The sequence below is a fragment of the Coregonus lavaretus genome (assembly GCF_964263955.1).
Source record: "Coregonus lavaretus genome assembly, chromosome: 31".
In the NCBI taxonomy this organism is placed as follows: domain Eukaryota; kingdom Metazoa; phylum Chordata; class Actinopteri; order Salmoniformes; family Salmonidae; genus Coregonus; species Coregonus lavaretus.
The window spans coordinates 21,008,535-21,025,969 of NC_140018.1; the positions used below are offsets into that span (position 1 = coordinate 21,008,535).

General features: G+C 42.6%; 2 protein-coding genes across 3 annotated transcripts in view; one reads left to right on the forward strand and one right to left on the reverse strand.

The window, feature by feature from the left end:
* Positions 1 to 6,302, reverse strand: part of LOC311106699 (EH domain-containing protein 3) — a 32,199-nt gene extending 25,897 nt beyond the window's left edge. The window contains exons 1-3 of one of the 2 annotated variants that reach the window (XM_084149094.1): positions 6,130 to 6,302; positions 5,546 to 5,743; positions 2,263 to 2,439 (exon numbers count right to left, since the gene is read on the reverse strand). In XM_084149094.1, the coding sequence (XP_084005220.1) occupies positions 2,263 to 2,439; positions 5,546 to 5,743; positions 6,130 to 6,131 (377 nt within the window). In that variant the 5' untranslated portion in view covers positions 6,132 to 6,302. Of the gene's footprint in view, positions 1 to 2,262; positions 2,440 to 5,545; positions 5,849 to 6,129 lie in introns of those variants that run through there. The other variant, XM_084149093.1, reaches the window with a different exon arrangement.
* Positions 6,303 to 8,096: 1,794 nt separating this feature from the next.
* LOC311106494 (polypeptide N-acetylgalactosaminyltransferase 14-like) overlaps positions 8,097 to 17,435 on the forward strand; it is a 126,464-nt gene continuing 117,125 nt past the window's right edge. The window contains exon 1 of the mRNA XM_084148842.1: positions 8,097 to 8,398. Within this exon, the coding sequence (XP_084004968.1) occupies positions 8,267 to 8,398 (132 nt within the window). The 5' untranslated portion in view covers positions 8,097 to 8,266. The remainder of the gene's footprint in view (positions 8,399 to 17,435) is intronic.

Consider the following 17,435-nt stretch of genomic DNA (forward strand, 5'->3'; position numbering starts at 1 on the left):
TAGGTGTGCCTTCTTAAAAGTTAATTTGTGGAATTTCTTTCCTTCTTAATGCGTTTGAGCCAACCAGTTGTGTTGTGACAAGGTAGGGGGGGGGGGGTATCCAGAAGATAACCCTATTTGGTAAAAGACCAAGTCCATATTATGGCAAGCACAGCTCAAATAAGCAAAGAGAAACAACAGTCCATCATTACTTTAAGACATGAAGGTCAGTCAATATGGAACATTTCAAGAACTTTGAAAGTTTCTTGTGCAGTCACAAAAACCATCAAGCGCTATGATGAAACTGGCTCTCATAAGGACCGCCACAGGAATGGAAGACCCAGAGTTACCTCTGCTGTAAAGGATAAGTTCATTAGAGTTACCAGCCTCAGAAATTGCAGCCCAAATAAATGCTTCACAGAGTTCAAGTAACGGACACATCTCAACATCAACTGTTCAGAGGAGACTGTGTAAATCAGGCCTTCATGGTCGAATTGCTGCAAAGAAACCACTACTAAAGGACACCAATAAGAAGAAGAGACTTGCTTGGGCCAAGAAACACGAGCAATGGACATTAGACCGGTGGAAATGTGTCCTTTGGTCTGATGAGTCCAAATTTGAGATTTTTGGTTCCAACCGCCGTGTCTTTGTGAGACGCGGTGTGAGTGAACGGATGATCTCTGCATGTGTATTTCCCACCATAAAGCATGGAGGAGGAGGTGTTATGGTGTGGGGGGGCTTTGCTGGTGACACTGTCTGTGATTTATTTAGAATTCAAGGCACACTTAACCAGCATGGCTACCACAGCATTATGCAGCGATACGCCATCCCATCTGGTTTGGGCTTAGTGGGACTATCATTTGTTTTCAACAGGACAATGACCCAACACACCTCCAGGCTGTGTAAGGGCTATTTTACCAAGAAAGAGAGTGATGTACAATGTACAATGTACAATGTAGAAAATAGTAAAATAAAGAAAAACCCTGGAATGAGTAGGTGTGTCCAAACTTTTGACTGGTACTGTATGTTCTCCTACTTAACATTGTCAGAGCCACCTGCAGAAACCATCACAAGCCTTGTATTCATATCATCTCCCTCAGGAAACACGCTATGAGCCTTGTGCTTACAGTGGAAACCCTCTATGGATTGCTTCCTCTCCCTCTCGTGATGCAAAGTATGAATGGCATACTTAAGAAACACTTTACAGTTAATAAGGCAGCGAGCAGCAATCCCTTTCCCAGAGCGAGGTTTGAGGTATGTATGACACACACACACATCAGTTGACACAGTGCCTTCAGAAAGTATTCATACCCCTTGACTTATTACACATTTAGTAAATATAATTGTTTTTCATCCATCTACACACAATACCCCATAATGACAAAGTGAAAAAAAAAAATTGTTGTTGTTGAAATTTAGCAAAAATATATATAGAAATATCTCATTTACATAAGTATTCACACCCCTGAGTCAATACATGTTAGAATCACCTTTGGCAGCGATTACAGTTGTGAGTCTTTCTGGGTAAGTCTCTAAGAGCTTTGCACACCTGGATTGTACAATATTTGCCCATTATTATTTTCAAAATTCTTCAAGCTCTGTCTAATTGGTTGTTGATCATTGCTACACAACCATTTTCAACTCTTGCCATAGATTTTCAAGCAGATTTAAGTCAAAACTGTAACCCGGCCACTCAAGAACATTCACTGTCTTCTTGGTAAGCAACTCCAGTGTAGATTTGGCCTTATAGGTTATTGTCCTGCCTACTGAAAAGTGAATTAATCTCCCAGTGTCTGGTGGAAAGCAGACTGAACCAGGTTTTCCTCTACGATTTTGCCCGTGCTTAGCTCCATTCTGTAAATATTTTATCCTGAAAAACTCCCCAGTCCTTGCAACAATGACAAGAAGCTGCCATGTGGGAAATCATAGGTGGTTCGTTTCAGCTCATTGTACCTTGTTAGTGTCTTGTTCTGAGGTGTTTTGACTGATGCCATGTCTATGCTAATATGGCTGAAATTCGCTAGCGAACTAACCAACAACTAAAACAATGTATTTGAGAGATAACAAGTGCTCATTGTGCAAATGTATTTATGTTTTCAATAAACATTTGGAGACTAAATATAGTTTACATGTTGTCAACAGTCTAAGTCAACCCCATCTGTTTTGCACCATAGTTGCGCACGCGTCGGTTTTGTTGCTAAACAACCAACCCTTCTATAAAAACTTAATGAGTCATCCAACTAGATTAATAAAAATACTATATGTGGACTGCTATAGTCTCACCTGTTGAGAAAGGCGTTTCCGAAGGCGTTGAGCTTCCTGAAGGGTTTCTTGGGGTCGACAACTAGGGCGTTGCCAGGGATCACCCCCTCCGTGTCTCCATGCATCACTGCAATAAAGGAGTCTGTGGTGGGCTCCGGCCCAATCCGCATTCCAGGGAAATCCTGCTCCAACAGGTATCTGGGGAGTAATAGGTGAAATGGATCTCTGTTTATGCATTATTCTATTGTCCACTATCTTAGTTTACATTTTACTTTAGAGGCCCTGTACACCTGCCAGTTACATGGTAAAATCGTACTTAACCATATTTTTAAAGAACATACTAACATTTTTGAATTATAGGGTCAAGGTCAAGAGTTTCATCTTCAATCAGTCCAAATTGACATCACAGATGTGGTAAAAATCTAGTATAATTGTATAGAATGTGCAGAATCCTAGAAATGCATTGAATTGTAAATACTAGTGGTTTATAACTGAAAAGCAATAAACTGTCCTTTTAAACCACTTTAAACCTTTAAAGCAATAACAGATGTGAGGTCAACCAGCGGATACTCTATATATCCACTCTACACACATCTTGTCAAAGGGGTCAACCTAGCCGGCTAGTACTGTCTCTCTGTAGACACTGTTTAAATCCATAATACAGTGCTATTGCAACAAAAGATGACCAACAGTAGATGAGCAGGAGCACTGTCCAGAGCCAGATGTTTATCCTTCCCACAGCTCTGCCACTGAGGCTTCGATGAGATGAAGGGAGGCAGAGTGAAACTGGATTGATGGAGAGCACAGGGACTGCGTGCGTGTGTTTGGAAACAGACCAGAGAGGAAAGAGGGCCTGTGTGCTTTCATAGCACTGTGGACTGAGGAGTCAGCACACACAAACACAGGCCTAGCTCTTTCCCTACCACTCTCCCTACTGCAGCCGCCACATAGGCCTGCACGTCCTCTATGAACAATGCACACAGGAAACTAAAGACACTGACTATGGCCCTATCCTGCAGGACAGTGACCTCACATAGGGCACAAATCACAGAGAAAGGGAGAGTAGCCCAACTAGCCCTGCCCACCTCTCATTTTCCTCTATCCCCAAGCCATTAGAGAGACTAGCTCTAGAAACTCTGACAGTGGACTGGACCATGACAGACAGCATAGGAAACCAACACCCCACTGGGCAAAACACTGGTTGAATCAACGCTGTTTCCACGTCATTTCAATGAAATTACATTGAACCAACGTGGAATAGATGTTGAATTGACATCTGTGGCCAGTAGGACAAAGTCATCACCTGACTTGGCCAGTGCTGAACCATAGCTGATTAAACATTCAAACATTTCCAACTTTTGAAATGGACTCCTATAGAGGGTGTACATACAGTATGGTCTGACTTTAGTATAAAGTTTAGCAAAAAATAAAGTATTATCATATAGAAAGCTCCCAGATGTGTGATATTGTTATTAGATGAAATGCGCTCCATATCTAATGCAATCATGTCCAGGGATTGGTATACCTGGAATTTAGCATGTCTGATGCCAACCAGAGAGGATTTCAGGGATTTCTCTCTCTGTCTGTACCAAGGGACCGCGACCACGCCTGGTTACAGAATGTTGTTTGCAAGTCACCGTGGATTTCAAAGGACTGCCTAATTAAGACCAGTTATATGGCCAGACTGAGACAGAACCCTATCAACCAACCCACACTCAGCTGTCATTCTCACCCACACTTGCAAAAGCATGAGAACAAAGCTCTACTATTCAATTACTTGACCCAAACATGATAACGCGTTTGCAAATAAGTACTACAATCTATGAAGGGCTATGAAGGAGAAGTGCCCTAAAGCTAATAACTCACTTAGACAGTACAAACTAAAGGGGGCTAGGAAGTGAGAGTGCCCCAAAGCTTTCCAGACCTTAAAACCTGATCCTATACAGTAAGTGCTTCCGGTGGCCAGGGGCATTCTCTACATGATTCCAGACTGATGTCTCTCACTTGTCGCGCCTCTCTATAACTCCTGGACTAGTCGCTATGGAAACTATTAGTGACATGTTGCTATAGCAATAAGGGAGCTGATGAGAGGGTTGGAGAAAACAGGGCTTATCAGTGAGAGGACAGCAGAGGACTGCATCTCATCTCTGGCCTTGGGATAGCAGGAGAAGCACTAGCAATCACTGGCATTACTGCACAGCTAGAGGGATGCACTTAGTGTCACCAGTAAAGTTTGATGTGGAAAACATGCCACCACAAAGGCAATGATACAAGGAGAGAGCCGGAAAGGATCCTATTACTTACTGCACACCTGTGTATTACTCAACTCACAGTACAGGTTCAACTACCTTCTGCTTTTCGCATGCCCATACAGCACACACTACTGATTGTAGTAAATTATACATGGCTGAAGTCTAGACATGCATAGAGTTCCCATGTCCTTACTCTGGGGTAGCAATGTTATTTAATTCATAGTTCAGCTAAGATGTCTGTCCTATATTTAGCATGATGTTTGGCTGGAAGTCATGGTGAACGTAAATAGATTAAATGCGTGACCTTCGCTGCATGGAAGCTCAATTTAAATCTGGCCTCCCATCCCATCTCCAAGACAAAGTTTGCTTTGTGGTAGGCTCAGAGAGACCAACACACATGCTTTTGGGTCCAATATTTTTCCAATATCTTGTATTCCTTTGATGAGCACTAAGTGAGATGGTTGGCATGCCATTTAGCAGTCCATAGGGAAATGCTGGAATTTAACTTGGAAACATGATCTGTTCCATGGTCATGGGCTAGTTTAACAGACAAATCAATGGAACAGCAGACATTCCTGTGTTATGGGTGTGACTATAAGGGAACATTGCAGATGATTACTGTAACATGTAATCATAAAATGGCATTGAGGATTATAGGATTGTAATAGGTATAACTATGTCTATAACTATGTAATACCACTAGATTTCCATAATGTACTTATATATTTTTGTAGTCATCTATACCATAAGAGGTGAATGCTAACCCAGTAGGTTGCTCTCTTGTCTGTTGGAATGTCTCATCCCTCCCAAGTCAGAGTATGTCAATATTTGACCTGTGTCTGCCCAAGGTTGAACAGGAATCCAGTCAACCCAAACACTAACCGATTTATCTTCCTAGGACCATTTGTTCTACAATAAAAGCTAACTGTAAATATGCAGTGCCTGCCATGCATGTAATGTCCCCTCTGTTTGCATATCAGTGCACAAAACTCACTAGTGTTTTGGCCTACTGAGTGGCAAGCAAAGCACCCACATTTCAAACACAGACGTACCGTATGAAGCTGGTCTTTCCAGTGGAATACTGCCCCACAAGGAGAACCATGGGCTTGTTGTCAAAGTCGGCATCCTCTAAGGCGGGCGAGTGGAACTCGTGGAATTTGTAGTGTTCTTCCAAGGGTAACAGCTTGGTTTTGTAGAGCTTCTTGAGGCCATCGCTGACTGTCTGAAAGACCTCAGGATCCTTCTTCCTCCTGTCATCGGTACCCAACCAGCTGAACATGATGCAATTCGATAATGGACAACCTTATACTCTATAGAGATGTCTATTCAAATAATTCGGAGGATCTCTTTGTTATTGGTTTAGTGGATGGTTTGTTTTTCTTTCAATCAAACATTATGCAGACACATCCTTGAATGGAAAGCGTTCCCCAAGTCTTTATAGGCCAAACACGAGACAAAGATGCACAGACGACTAAAAGTCAGTTAATTGACTAGACTAAACACATACTAGCGATCCTAAACATTTTTACATGCACATTTACATATCACAGCTATAAAGCACGAATTTCATTCAAGTTGTAGAAGAATCCCAAAAATGATGCACGTATGAAGCTGGCAAATTGTGATGTCGTCTTACATTTGAATTCTGACGCGGTTGAATCTTCAAAATACTGTCCTGTATAATATACCCTTTTCGAGCCAAATGAAGAAAATAATAATAAAGCTATAATAAAGCGTATATTCCTACTGCTGCGTTGAATCCTGTGCGGCCACTGGCTTCCCCGGCTTCGTTACTGCAGCATATTTAAATGCCAGTCTGACAACGAAACCTGAGCCGAAAGGAAATGCCCAACTACTGGCAAAGCCCCACCCAGTATTACAGCGACTGAAGTCAGTGATGGCAGCGCCATATTAGCGGATGAGGACCACTAGCATCTCATTGTTGGTGCTCCTCTAGTGGTACAATGTAACAAACAATTTGTGATCACAAAATTGCTACGTACATTGTATCAGTTATCAGTTGCAAGCTTGTTGTTTGGATAAGAGCGTCTGCTAAATGACTAAATGTAAAATGTATAACAAGCTGTTATCATACATTACCAAAGAAAATAGACATTCCCATATACATATACCTACACATATATTGCATGTGTCATTTAATATATTTATATATATATATATATATATATATATATATATAAAGTGTTTTACTTAAAACAATATTGTAATAAAATCTTCACTTGAATAAAAATACAAAATACAAAAGTGTTACAAAAAGGTTTACTTATGATGCAGCCCACAAAAATGGAGGGTATATTGGAACTAAATTGAGGAGAGGATACAACATAATTGTCTCAAGTGTAGGGTAGGCCTACGGTGTACAATGTAGCCTACAGTGATGTCAAAAGTCGTAGAGACACAATTGTCCAAATTTAGAGAGAGGGGCAGAGGCCATGGTAGGACATCTATTCTTTCCCTTACAGTATATTCTATATACCAGTATGACACCTGCTGGACAACATTTAAGCACACAATAGTTTATGGTTGATGGATTATTCGACGACTGAACACCACTAGATGGTACAACAAGACAATACTTGTTTGATCCGTTTGCTATTTATTTTTTAGGTCAATAAATTCAGTCTAGAAGTAAATCTAAGTGTGATTAGACAATATCAAAAGTACAGTACAATATGTAGGGTGAATTCGGAATTGTCAATAAAGATATGTTCTATTCTAACCTATGTGTCTTTTGTGGCGAAACCTAGTCCCACCTGTTCAATGGTCGCTGCAACTAGCTCTCACAGTCTCACATCAGAATTAGACGTTCATCCATGTTTCTCAAACATAACATTTCGAAGTTGTTGGAAATGTCAAATTTCGAAGTGTTTCAGGTTAAGTGTATGCATTAACTCTGAATTTTAAAGGTTAGGGTTAAGTTTAGGCATTAATTCCGAAATCTTAAGGTTAGGAAATAACTACAAATTGTTAACATAAGGGTTAAGATTTAGGATAGGCTTAAAACAAAAAACTCAAAAACAACTTTCTATTGCTGGATTCGAATTTACAACCTTTGGAATCAGATGCAGATGCTGCCACCAGTCTGCCATCCCCATCCACAGTGCCCCGCCATCCCCATCCACAATGCCCTAGCAAAACCGAAACATAATTGAAGGTAACAGCGCTCACTGTTACCCCTAGTGGCCGGTTTCCATGTCATCTCCCGATATCCCCAGACATGCATGGACGTCGAATACTGACTTGTATCACGGGTGACCTAGCTGGGTCACCAGTATTATAATACCCCATAACTCTGGAGAAAAAAAACTGGAGCTGAATTAGGCTGCATAATTGATTATAGACTATATACATTACTGCATTCAGGCTAGATACATTGAAAGTACAATAGACTACAGAACCTTGTATATTATGATTTACACGGTAGGTGGTGCTAAACCCATTCAGATTTTATAGGTACCCCCAACCGGCTGATTTTTATCTAGCTGGACGGCTTCCAGCGTAGTACTTCGTAGCTCCAGCGAGTCATCGCTGTGTAACAGCCTACTACCAGTCTGGTAATAGAGAATCTCGCAACCAGGGCATGAGTCTGGAGCGAGCGTGCAGCGCTCGAGAAGAGGAACCATAGAATGTGAGAGTAGCGCGCAAAACCACGTCTCCACAACCGACTTTCCTAGAATTCCTAGAAATGTGCTTCTCGTAGATTCCCCATCGCCAATAAAGGGTCGATATCTGCTCCAGTAACTCATAGGAAAATGAAACGGCTTTCCCGAAAGCTGACTTTGGCGTTGGTGGTGCTTTGTTGGATTGCTGCGCTACTGTATTTGACACTCCTAAGTAGGCAGAAAGTATCGGACCTGAGGACTAAAGACGCACAGTACGGAAAGGTAAGCAACACTATCAGTTCTTATCTGATATCATTGTATCTATATCACACAATATCACTTCCTATGCATTTAGCAGTAGTGTAGGCTACACTTGGACCAGTGCTAGGTGCGCATAGGTAATGCGTGTTTCTATGAAAATATTTATTGAGGCTTGAGAGGGTGTCAGAATTTCCACGGAGCTTTAGGCACACAGAGAGTGTATCACGGCTACCGCTCGACATTGCTTTCTAGAAGTTTGCAGACTACATACAACCAGTTGTTCCTAACTTTTCGGGTTGACTGGATTTGTGTGCATACATTATCTATTGCAAAGTGCAGTTTCAAGTGGTTAAACGTTTCAAGTTTCAAGTTTTAAGTTTTAACGTCACGTTCACAAGTACAGTGAAATGCCTTTCTTGCAAGCTCTAAACCCAACAATGCAGTAATCAAAAACAATGTAATGCTAAAAATTACATTAGGTAGAACAAAAACACACAACAAATAAAATAAGAAATAAGAAGAACACGAGAAAGTAAGTAAGCATACTATATACAGGGTCAGTCAGTTCCAGTATCATAAAGTATTTACAATGTGCAGGGATACTGGAGTTATAGAGGTAGATATGTATAAGGGTGACTAGGCATCAGGATATATAATAATGTGTTTATAAGCAGTTTATTGATGTTTAGATGTGTTTCCTGTACATTCCCTATGTTCAAAATGTAGGCTACTACATAATTTATTACACTGATATATGAATTCCTCAAATACATTAATTCCTCAATCCGTTGTTAACATAATTTAAACATAATTTAAACTGTATCCATGAATGTCTGCCTATTGGCCCTTTATAGCCACCTGGTCTAGCTGCTCTGTACTTGTGTCTGAAAATGCAGCATTACCAGTCAATAGGTTCAGGAATTGACTTGTAATAGGTGGTCCCTGTCTGAAAATACATTTTTAATGAACTGATGGACATAATGTGATGGAATAATACTGTCTACCTTTACCAAGACAGCCAGACTGTGGCAATTATAGCCATCAAAGGTGTAACCTTTTACAGCGGACACATTTCTATGCTATTTTATAAAGGCAGCTTTAATGAAACCATTTCCACTTTCCCCCCTGAAGTAAAACTTGTTTTGTTGCAGTGCAGAAGCCAGATTTTATCATATTTTGGGGTCCAGTTATTATGGTATATCTGGGGGTTTTTCAAAAGCTTTCTGCTAAAATTGTTGTATGCCACTCCAAATGCCCCAGGTCAATGAGCAAGTGAGTGCTTTTCAGTGTAGGAGCTGAATGTTGGAATTACACTTGTGAAGTAGGCACTTGAGTCTGGATTGATTGATTCAGTTTCAAAATGGTACACAACAAAATCAATGGTGTACATTTATCTCGGAAAGTGTTAAATGTACACTATTTACAGTGAACACAAGAGTCCCACTGAACTGGTGTTAAAATAACACTTTTGAAAGTTTTTAAGATGTAACTCTGTTGCAGTGTTCCCCATTCAACTCTTAAAGTGTTCAAATGAACTTGATTGTGGTGTTTGCATAGCTCTACTGTAGAGTAATATGCAGCACCCACAGTGTAAAACATAACACTTGATTTAGAGTAAACTTTACTCATTTTGCATAGTGCTCACACTGTTACACGTTCTCAGTGTAAGAATTGAACACCTGTAGTGTTACACTAAATCGTTTTAGGGTGTTGTTTTAACACTGTATGGTGTAAAGCACATGTGTCAAACTCATTTCATGGATGGCCAAGTGTCTGTGGGTTTTCGCTCCTTCCTTGTACTTGATTGATGAATTAAGGTCACTAATTAGTAAGAAACTCCCCTCACCTGGTTGTCTAGGTGTTCATTGAAAGGAAAACTGCACCACTTTGTTTCTCTCCATCGCCCACACACTTTCAACATTTAGATAATAAAGCATTTTACCTTTCCATTGTGTTAACAATGGAGGATTGGTTGATTTCCAGTTTTTAAGTATACGTTTTTTTCAAGATAATTGACGAGAAAAGTATTGTCCAACCCATCGGGTATCTCACTGCATCCTCAAAGGCCATGTCTTGAAATATGCAGACAGACGGATTAAAAGTACATTTACATTGTAATACTTCTGACAGCCAACTTTCTAACTCCACCCATACCATTTGGACTTTATAGCATTCCCAGAAGGCATGGATTATTGAGTCATTGCTAATTTACACATAAGACATGACTGCCATTGTGCTGTAGAATTTGTAAATGTTGTCACTTGTGTAATAAATTCTATACATTAGTTTATACTGGATTAAGCGTACATTTTCGTTTAACTGTCATTTCATTAGTTATGTTCCAATATTCCCTTCATCTTGTGCCAATATCAGTTCTTTTTAAGTCATGGTTCCAATAGTTTATATATTTTTCTAAGAGATTGTCAGTTGGATAGGCTCTCTGCAAGGTTTTGTATATCTTACCTATCATATGAATATCCTTTTCTGACTCAAATAGGATTCCCTCAAGATTGCTAATATGTCCAAAATATTTCAAATTGAAAGTTTCCCTTTAAAGGCCTGTGGCTTTCACCAACTGACTCTATGACAATACAATACATATATCATAAGACTTTACTTTGATGGCCTAATTTTACACTAACACAGTGGTGTTAAGACACTCCTGGTTTACAGGCCACATCAGGCCTGCAAGTCACATTATGCTGGTTTACAAAGTGATGTGTAATTCCTATTGGAATCCAAACAACGTTAGGATATCCAACAGTTAGAATTTTTATTCACCTGCAACCTGCATTCAGAATGACTGTCAGGGTTAGGGAAGTTGATAAGAAGACCTAAACCATTTAAACTGGAACAACCATTTCAGTAACCGTACAATAAATCTAACTACAGTTGAAGTCAGAAGTTTACATATACCTTAGCCAAATACATTTAAACTCAGTTTTCACAATTCCTGACATTTAATCCTAGTAAAAATTCCCTGACTTAGGTCAGTTAGGATCACCACTTTATTTTAAGAATGTGAAATGTCAGAATAATAGTAGAGAGAATGATTTATTTAAGCTTTTATTTCTTTCATCGCATTCCCAGTGGGTCAATTAGTATTTGGTAGCATTAACTTTAAATTGTTTAACTTGGGTCAAACATTTCGGGTAGCCTTTGGATGTATGCTTGGGGTCATTGTCCATTTGGAAGACCCATTTGCGACCAAGCTTTAACTTCCTGACTGAAGTCTTGAGATGTTGCTTCAATATAACCACATAATTTTCCTTCCTCATGATGCCATCTATTTTGTGAAGTGCACCAGTCCCTCCTGCAGCAAAGCACCCCCACAGCATGATGCTGCCACCCCCGTGCTTCACGGTTGGGATGGTGTTCTTCGGCTTGCAAGCTACCCCATTTTTCCTCCAAACATAACGATGGTCATTATGGCCAAAGAGTTATATTTTTGTTTCATCAGACCAGAGGACATTTCTCCAAAAAGGACGATCTTTGTCCCCATGTGCAGTTGCAAACCGTAGTCTTTTTAATGGCGGTTTTGGAGCAGTGGCTTCTTCCTTGCTGAGCGGCCTTTCAGGTTATGTTGATATAGGACCCGTTTTACTGTGGATATAGATACTTTAGTACCTGTTTCCTCCAGCATCTTCACAAGGTCCTTTGCTGTTGTTCTGGGATTGATTTTCACTTTTCGCACCAAAGTACGTTAATCTCTAGGAGACAGAACGTGTCTCCTTCCTGAGCGGTATGACGGCTGCGTGGTCCCATGGTGTTTATACTTGTGTACTATTGTTTGTACAGATGAACGTGGTACCTTCAGGCATTTGGAAATTGCTCCCAAGGATGAACCAGACTTGTGGAGGTCTACAATTGTTTTTCTGAGGTCTTGGCTGATTTCTTTTGATTTTCCCATGATGTCAAGCAAAGAGGCACTGAGTTTGAAGGTAGGCCTTGAAATACATCCACAGGTACACCTCCAATTGACTCAAATGATGTCAATTAGCCTATCAGAAGCTTCTAAAGCCATGACATAATTTTCTGGAATTTTCCAAGCTGTTTAAAGGCACAGTCAACTTAGTGTATGTAAACTTCTGACCCACTGGAATTGTGATACAGTGAATTATAAATTAAATAATCTGTCTGTAAACAATTGTTGGAAAAATGACTTGTGTCATGCACAAAGTAGATGTCCTAACCGACTTGCCCTAACTATTATTTACTTAACAAGAAATTTGTGGAGTGAATGAAAAATGAGTTTTAATGACTCCAACCTAAGTGTATGTAAACTTCCGACTTCAACTTTAGATGCAGGTAATAGTGTGCAATATAAACTAATGGACAACAACACTTCTCCCATACTGGGATCTTCTATTTTCCCCTCTGTGTCATAAAATAACCTTACCGGCTCATTCCCATTCCTCCAGCTCTCAACAACTGAGTCATGTCTGTTCCCAATGGAACTCTCTCCTGGTGAACAAACAAGATAGATGTTCCAATCACTGTGTTCAGCTTGTGTACTACAATGGCAATGGCTCCGAAATGTTCTAGTCTACACGATTGGAATTGTACATTTTCTACCCTGTATGAAATGTAATTTTTGTTCTTTTTCCCCATCGCTAATATAGGAATGAGGGAGAAAGAAAATTAGTTCTGAGGATAAAAATAACTGAAACTGGGAATTAATATGTTTTACACGTAAGGATTGCTACACCAAATCTTCAGGATTGGTACAGTAGGCGTTATAGGAATGTGCTAGGATTACTGTGGACAGAGTCAAACTATGTGATATTGTCACGATCGTCGTAAGAAGCAGACCAAGGCGCAGCGTGATATGCGTACATCTTTTAATGAGTACTACACAATACAACAAAACGATACGTGAAGTCCTAAGGTTAACAAAACACAAACCTCTCTGGAACAAGATCCCACAAATGACAAGTGCAAAACAGGCTGCCTAAGTATGGTTCCCAATCAGAGACAACAAGCTACAGCTGCCTCTGATTGGGAACCACCCCGGCCAACATAGAAACACATGAACTAGAACATGAACATAGAACACTAAACATAGAAACTAACACCCTGGCTCAACATATAAGAGTCCCCAGAGCCAGGGCGTGACAGTACCCCCCCCCCAAAGGCGCGGACTGCGACCGCGCCAACTAAACCCAACAGGGGAGGGGCCAGGTGGGCATTCCGCCTCGGAGGCAGATCCGGCTCCGGGCGTGACCACCACTCTCTAGCTACCCCCCCCCCCCCCCCCCCCGTAGCGCCCCTGCTCTGGTCTGGCCCCGCTGGCTGGAGCTGGACTGGACATCGGTGGAGCGGATTGCTTAGGCTCCGGTGTGGAGCAGCTGACCGGTACCTGACCAGGCACCGGTAGAACAGGCACGGGCTGTGCCGGACTGACGACGCGCACCACTGGCTTGGTGCGGGGAGCAGGAACCAGCCGGACCGGGCTGGCGACGCGCACCACTGGCTTGGTGCGGGGAGCAGGGACGGGCCGGACCGGGCTGACGACGCGCACCACTGGCTTGGTGCGGGGAGCAGGAACGGGCCGGACCGGGCTGACGACGCGAACCACTGGCTTGGTGCGGGGAGCAGGGACGGGCCGGACCGGGCTGACGACGGGCACCACTGGCTTGGTGCGGGGAGCCGGAACAGGCCGGACCGGGCTGGCGACGCGCACCACTGGCTTGGTGCGGGGAGCAGGAACAGGCCGGACCGGGCTGGCGACACGCACCACAGGCTTGGTGCGGGAAGCAGGAACAGGCCGGGCCGGGCTGGCGACGCGCACCACAGGCTTGGTGCGAGGGGCAGGAACAGGCCGGGCCGGGCTGGCGACGCGCACCACAGGCTTGGTGCGAGGGGCTGGAACAGGCCGGGCCGGGCTGGCGACGTGCACCACAGGCTTGGTGCGAGGGGCAGGAACAGGCCGGGCCGGGCTGGCGACGCGCACCACAGGCTTGGTGCGAGGGGCAGGAACAGGCCGGGCCGGGCTGGCGACGCGCACCACAGGCTTGGTGCGAGGGGCAGGAACAGGCCGGACCGGGCTGGCGACGCGCACCACTGGCTTGGTGCGAGGGACAGGAACGGGTCGGGCCGGACTGGGAACACGCACCACTAACTTAGTGCGGGGAGCAGGAACGGGTTGGGCCGTACTGGGAACACGCACCACTACCTTAGTGTGGGGAGCAGGAACGGGTTGGGCCGTACTGGGAACACGCACCACTAACTTAGTGCGGGGAGCAGGAACGGGTCGGGCCGGACTGGGAACACGCACCACTAACTTAGTGCGGGGAGCAGGAACGGGCCTGACCGTACTGGGAACACACACCACTGGCCTTGTGCGGGAATCAGGAACGGGCCGGACCGGACTGGTGACACACACCACTTGCTTGGTGCGAGGAGTGGGACTGGGTTTCCTCATAAACCTCCGCTCCCTCTGCTGCCTACTCAGTTCCTCTCGCCGTGCCTCCACACTCTCCTTCTCCCTCCTGACCAATGGCCCCCGTAACCTGGTGGCCTCCTCTCCTAGTCCACAAACTCGCCCTGTAGCTGCCTCCTGCTGCCCCGTCGTCCATGCCGTGTGCCCCCCCCACAAAATGTCTTGGGGTTGCCTCTCGCCTGTCCGACGACGGCCCGGTTGGCGCCGCTTCTCCTCTCCTGCCTGGACATCCTCCCTCATCGCCCTCCGGTAGCGGACGGCCTCCTCCTCGGTGATCCTCCCCCAACCGAGGAGGACATCCACTAGCGTTACCTCCGGCGTTTGCTCCTGGACACGCTGCTTGGTCCTTAATTGGTGGGATCTTCTGTCACGATCGTCGTAAGAAGCAGACCAAGGCGCAGCGTGATATGCGTACATCTTTTAATGAGTACTACACAATACAACAAAACAACAAAACGATACGTGAAGTCCTAAGGTTAACAAAACACAAACTTCTCCGGAACAAGATCCCACAAATGACAAGTGCAAAACAGGCTGCCTAAGTATGGTTCCCAATCAGAGACAACAAGCCACAGCTGCCTCTGACTGGGAACCACCCCGGCCAACATAGAAACACATGAACTAGAACATGAACATAGAACACTAAACATAGAAACTAACACCCTGGCTCAACATATAAGAGTCCCCAGAGCCAGGGCGTGACAGATATTGAGTCATCTTGAAGGGAGAGTGTTTGTGGTTATACAGTAGCCGAACAAAGGAGGCACTATTTGTTTACACACGTTGTTTTTTTTATTGTTATTTTTTTTAGGGGGTTGAACAGCTTTAATATTGCAGATAGATTGTAACTTCCATCAATGTAATTGTCTGCATCACTTCTAATCCCCCATATGTTTTTTTTCTTCTCGCAAATATATATATATATATACAAATACATATACATTTACTTTAAAAAATATATATTTCCCTTTATTACTTTCCAACCCCACCACCCCTTCCCTAATTGGAGTAAACTAGTGAACAACAATGCTTAGGCCTCTACTTCCAGCTTATACATACTATATACATTTCATGGACACAGTCATTTTTACAATAATTCTATTTTGTTTGTTTTTACTCCTGAACTTCCTCTACCCTCAACCGCTTGATTGATTGCTTCTGTGGACAGGTGTCTTTTATACAGGTAACAAACTGAGATTAGGAGCACTCCCTTTAAGAGTGTGCTCCTAATCTCAGCTCGTTACCTGTATAAAAGACACCTGGGAGACAGAAATCTTTCTGATTGAGAGGGGGTCAAATTCTTATTTCCCTAATTAAAATGCAAATCAATTTACAACATTTTTGACATGCGTTTTTCTGGATTTTTTTGTTGTTATTCTGTCTCACACTGTTCAAATAAACCTACCATTAAAATTATAGACTGATCATTTCTTTGTCAGTGGGCAAACGTACATAATCAGCAGGGGATCAAATACTTTTTCCCCTCACTGTATATATAGCTATTTAAAAATATCTATTCATATATCTTGCATATCTTATTTTCCAACATTATCAATTAATATGCCTAATAATGTTGGCAGTTCATGCGTAGGATTTTAACCTATAACCCGGATTACCATTGTATTACATTACATTTTTTTACAAGCAATTATTATTTTAGCAAACAATTATTGTGGTTCATCCTATATTCTTCCTAACAACCTTACCCCCCTTGCAACAGATGTGGGATAAACACACACGCACTAACTACTCTAACACACTCAACCCCTTTCCTCCACAATCAACCATAAAATCAGATGCTCAATGGTTGTTACATCCCAGAGCCCAACTCAAGAAAGGACCTAATTTACGAATGCATATGTATGAAAAAAAAAAAGATGTATGCACTCTGGATAAGAGCGTCTGCTAAATGACTAAAATATAAAATATAAATATAAATATATACGAATGCATATACAGTTACAGCTGTTTGAGAAAGCATGGAAGATTGAGCAAAAATTGACAACAATGTGAGATTTGATTAATCTATTTAATCTATGTCAAGTCCTAGGTGATGGAGATCAGATCCACCCTCTTCACCTGAGACAGAAACACTCTGGTCCCCCGTTGTAACCATTTTTCCCAAGCATCTCCGTGCAGTCAGACCTTTGATTATTTTGTGCCACCTGGGCCACAATGATACGCCCCCTCTCTGATTGTCCGGGTGTGACCCCCTCCCCATGGGTTACTGCAGCCAGTGTTGCCAGCACTGCCACTACCTAAGCTCTGGCTTTATAGGACCAACCCTGCCAGGCAGGCTCAGAATCTTGAGGGGGCGGTGCTGCTCAAGTAGGTCTCTGACCGCATTTATTTTTCTGTTTTGGCTGCATATACAGTGAGGGAAAAAAGTATTTGATCCCCTGCTGATTTTGTACATTTGCCCACTGACAAACACATGATCAGTGTATAATTTTAATGGTAGGTTTATTTGAACAGTGAGAGACAGAATAACAACAAAAAATCCAGAAAAACGCATGTCAAAAATGTTATAAATTGATTTGCATTTTAATGAGGGAAATAAGTATTTGACCCCTCTGCAAAACATGACTTAGTACTTGGTGGCAAAACCCTTGTTGG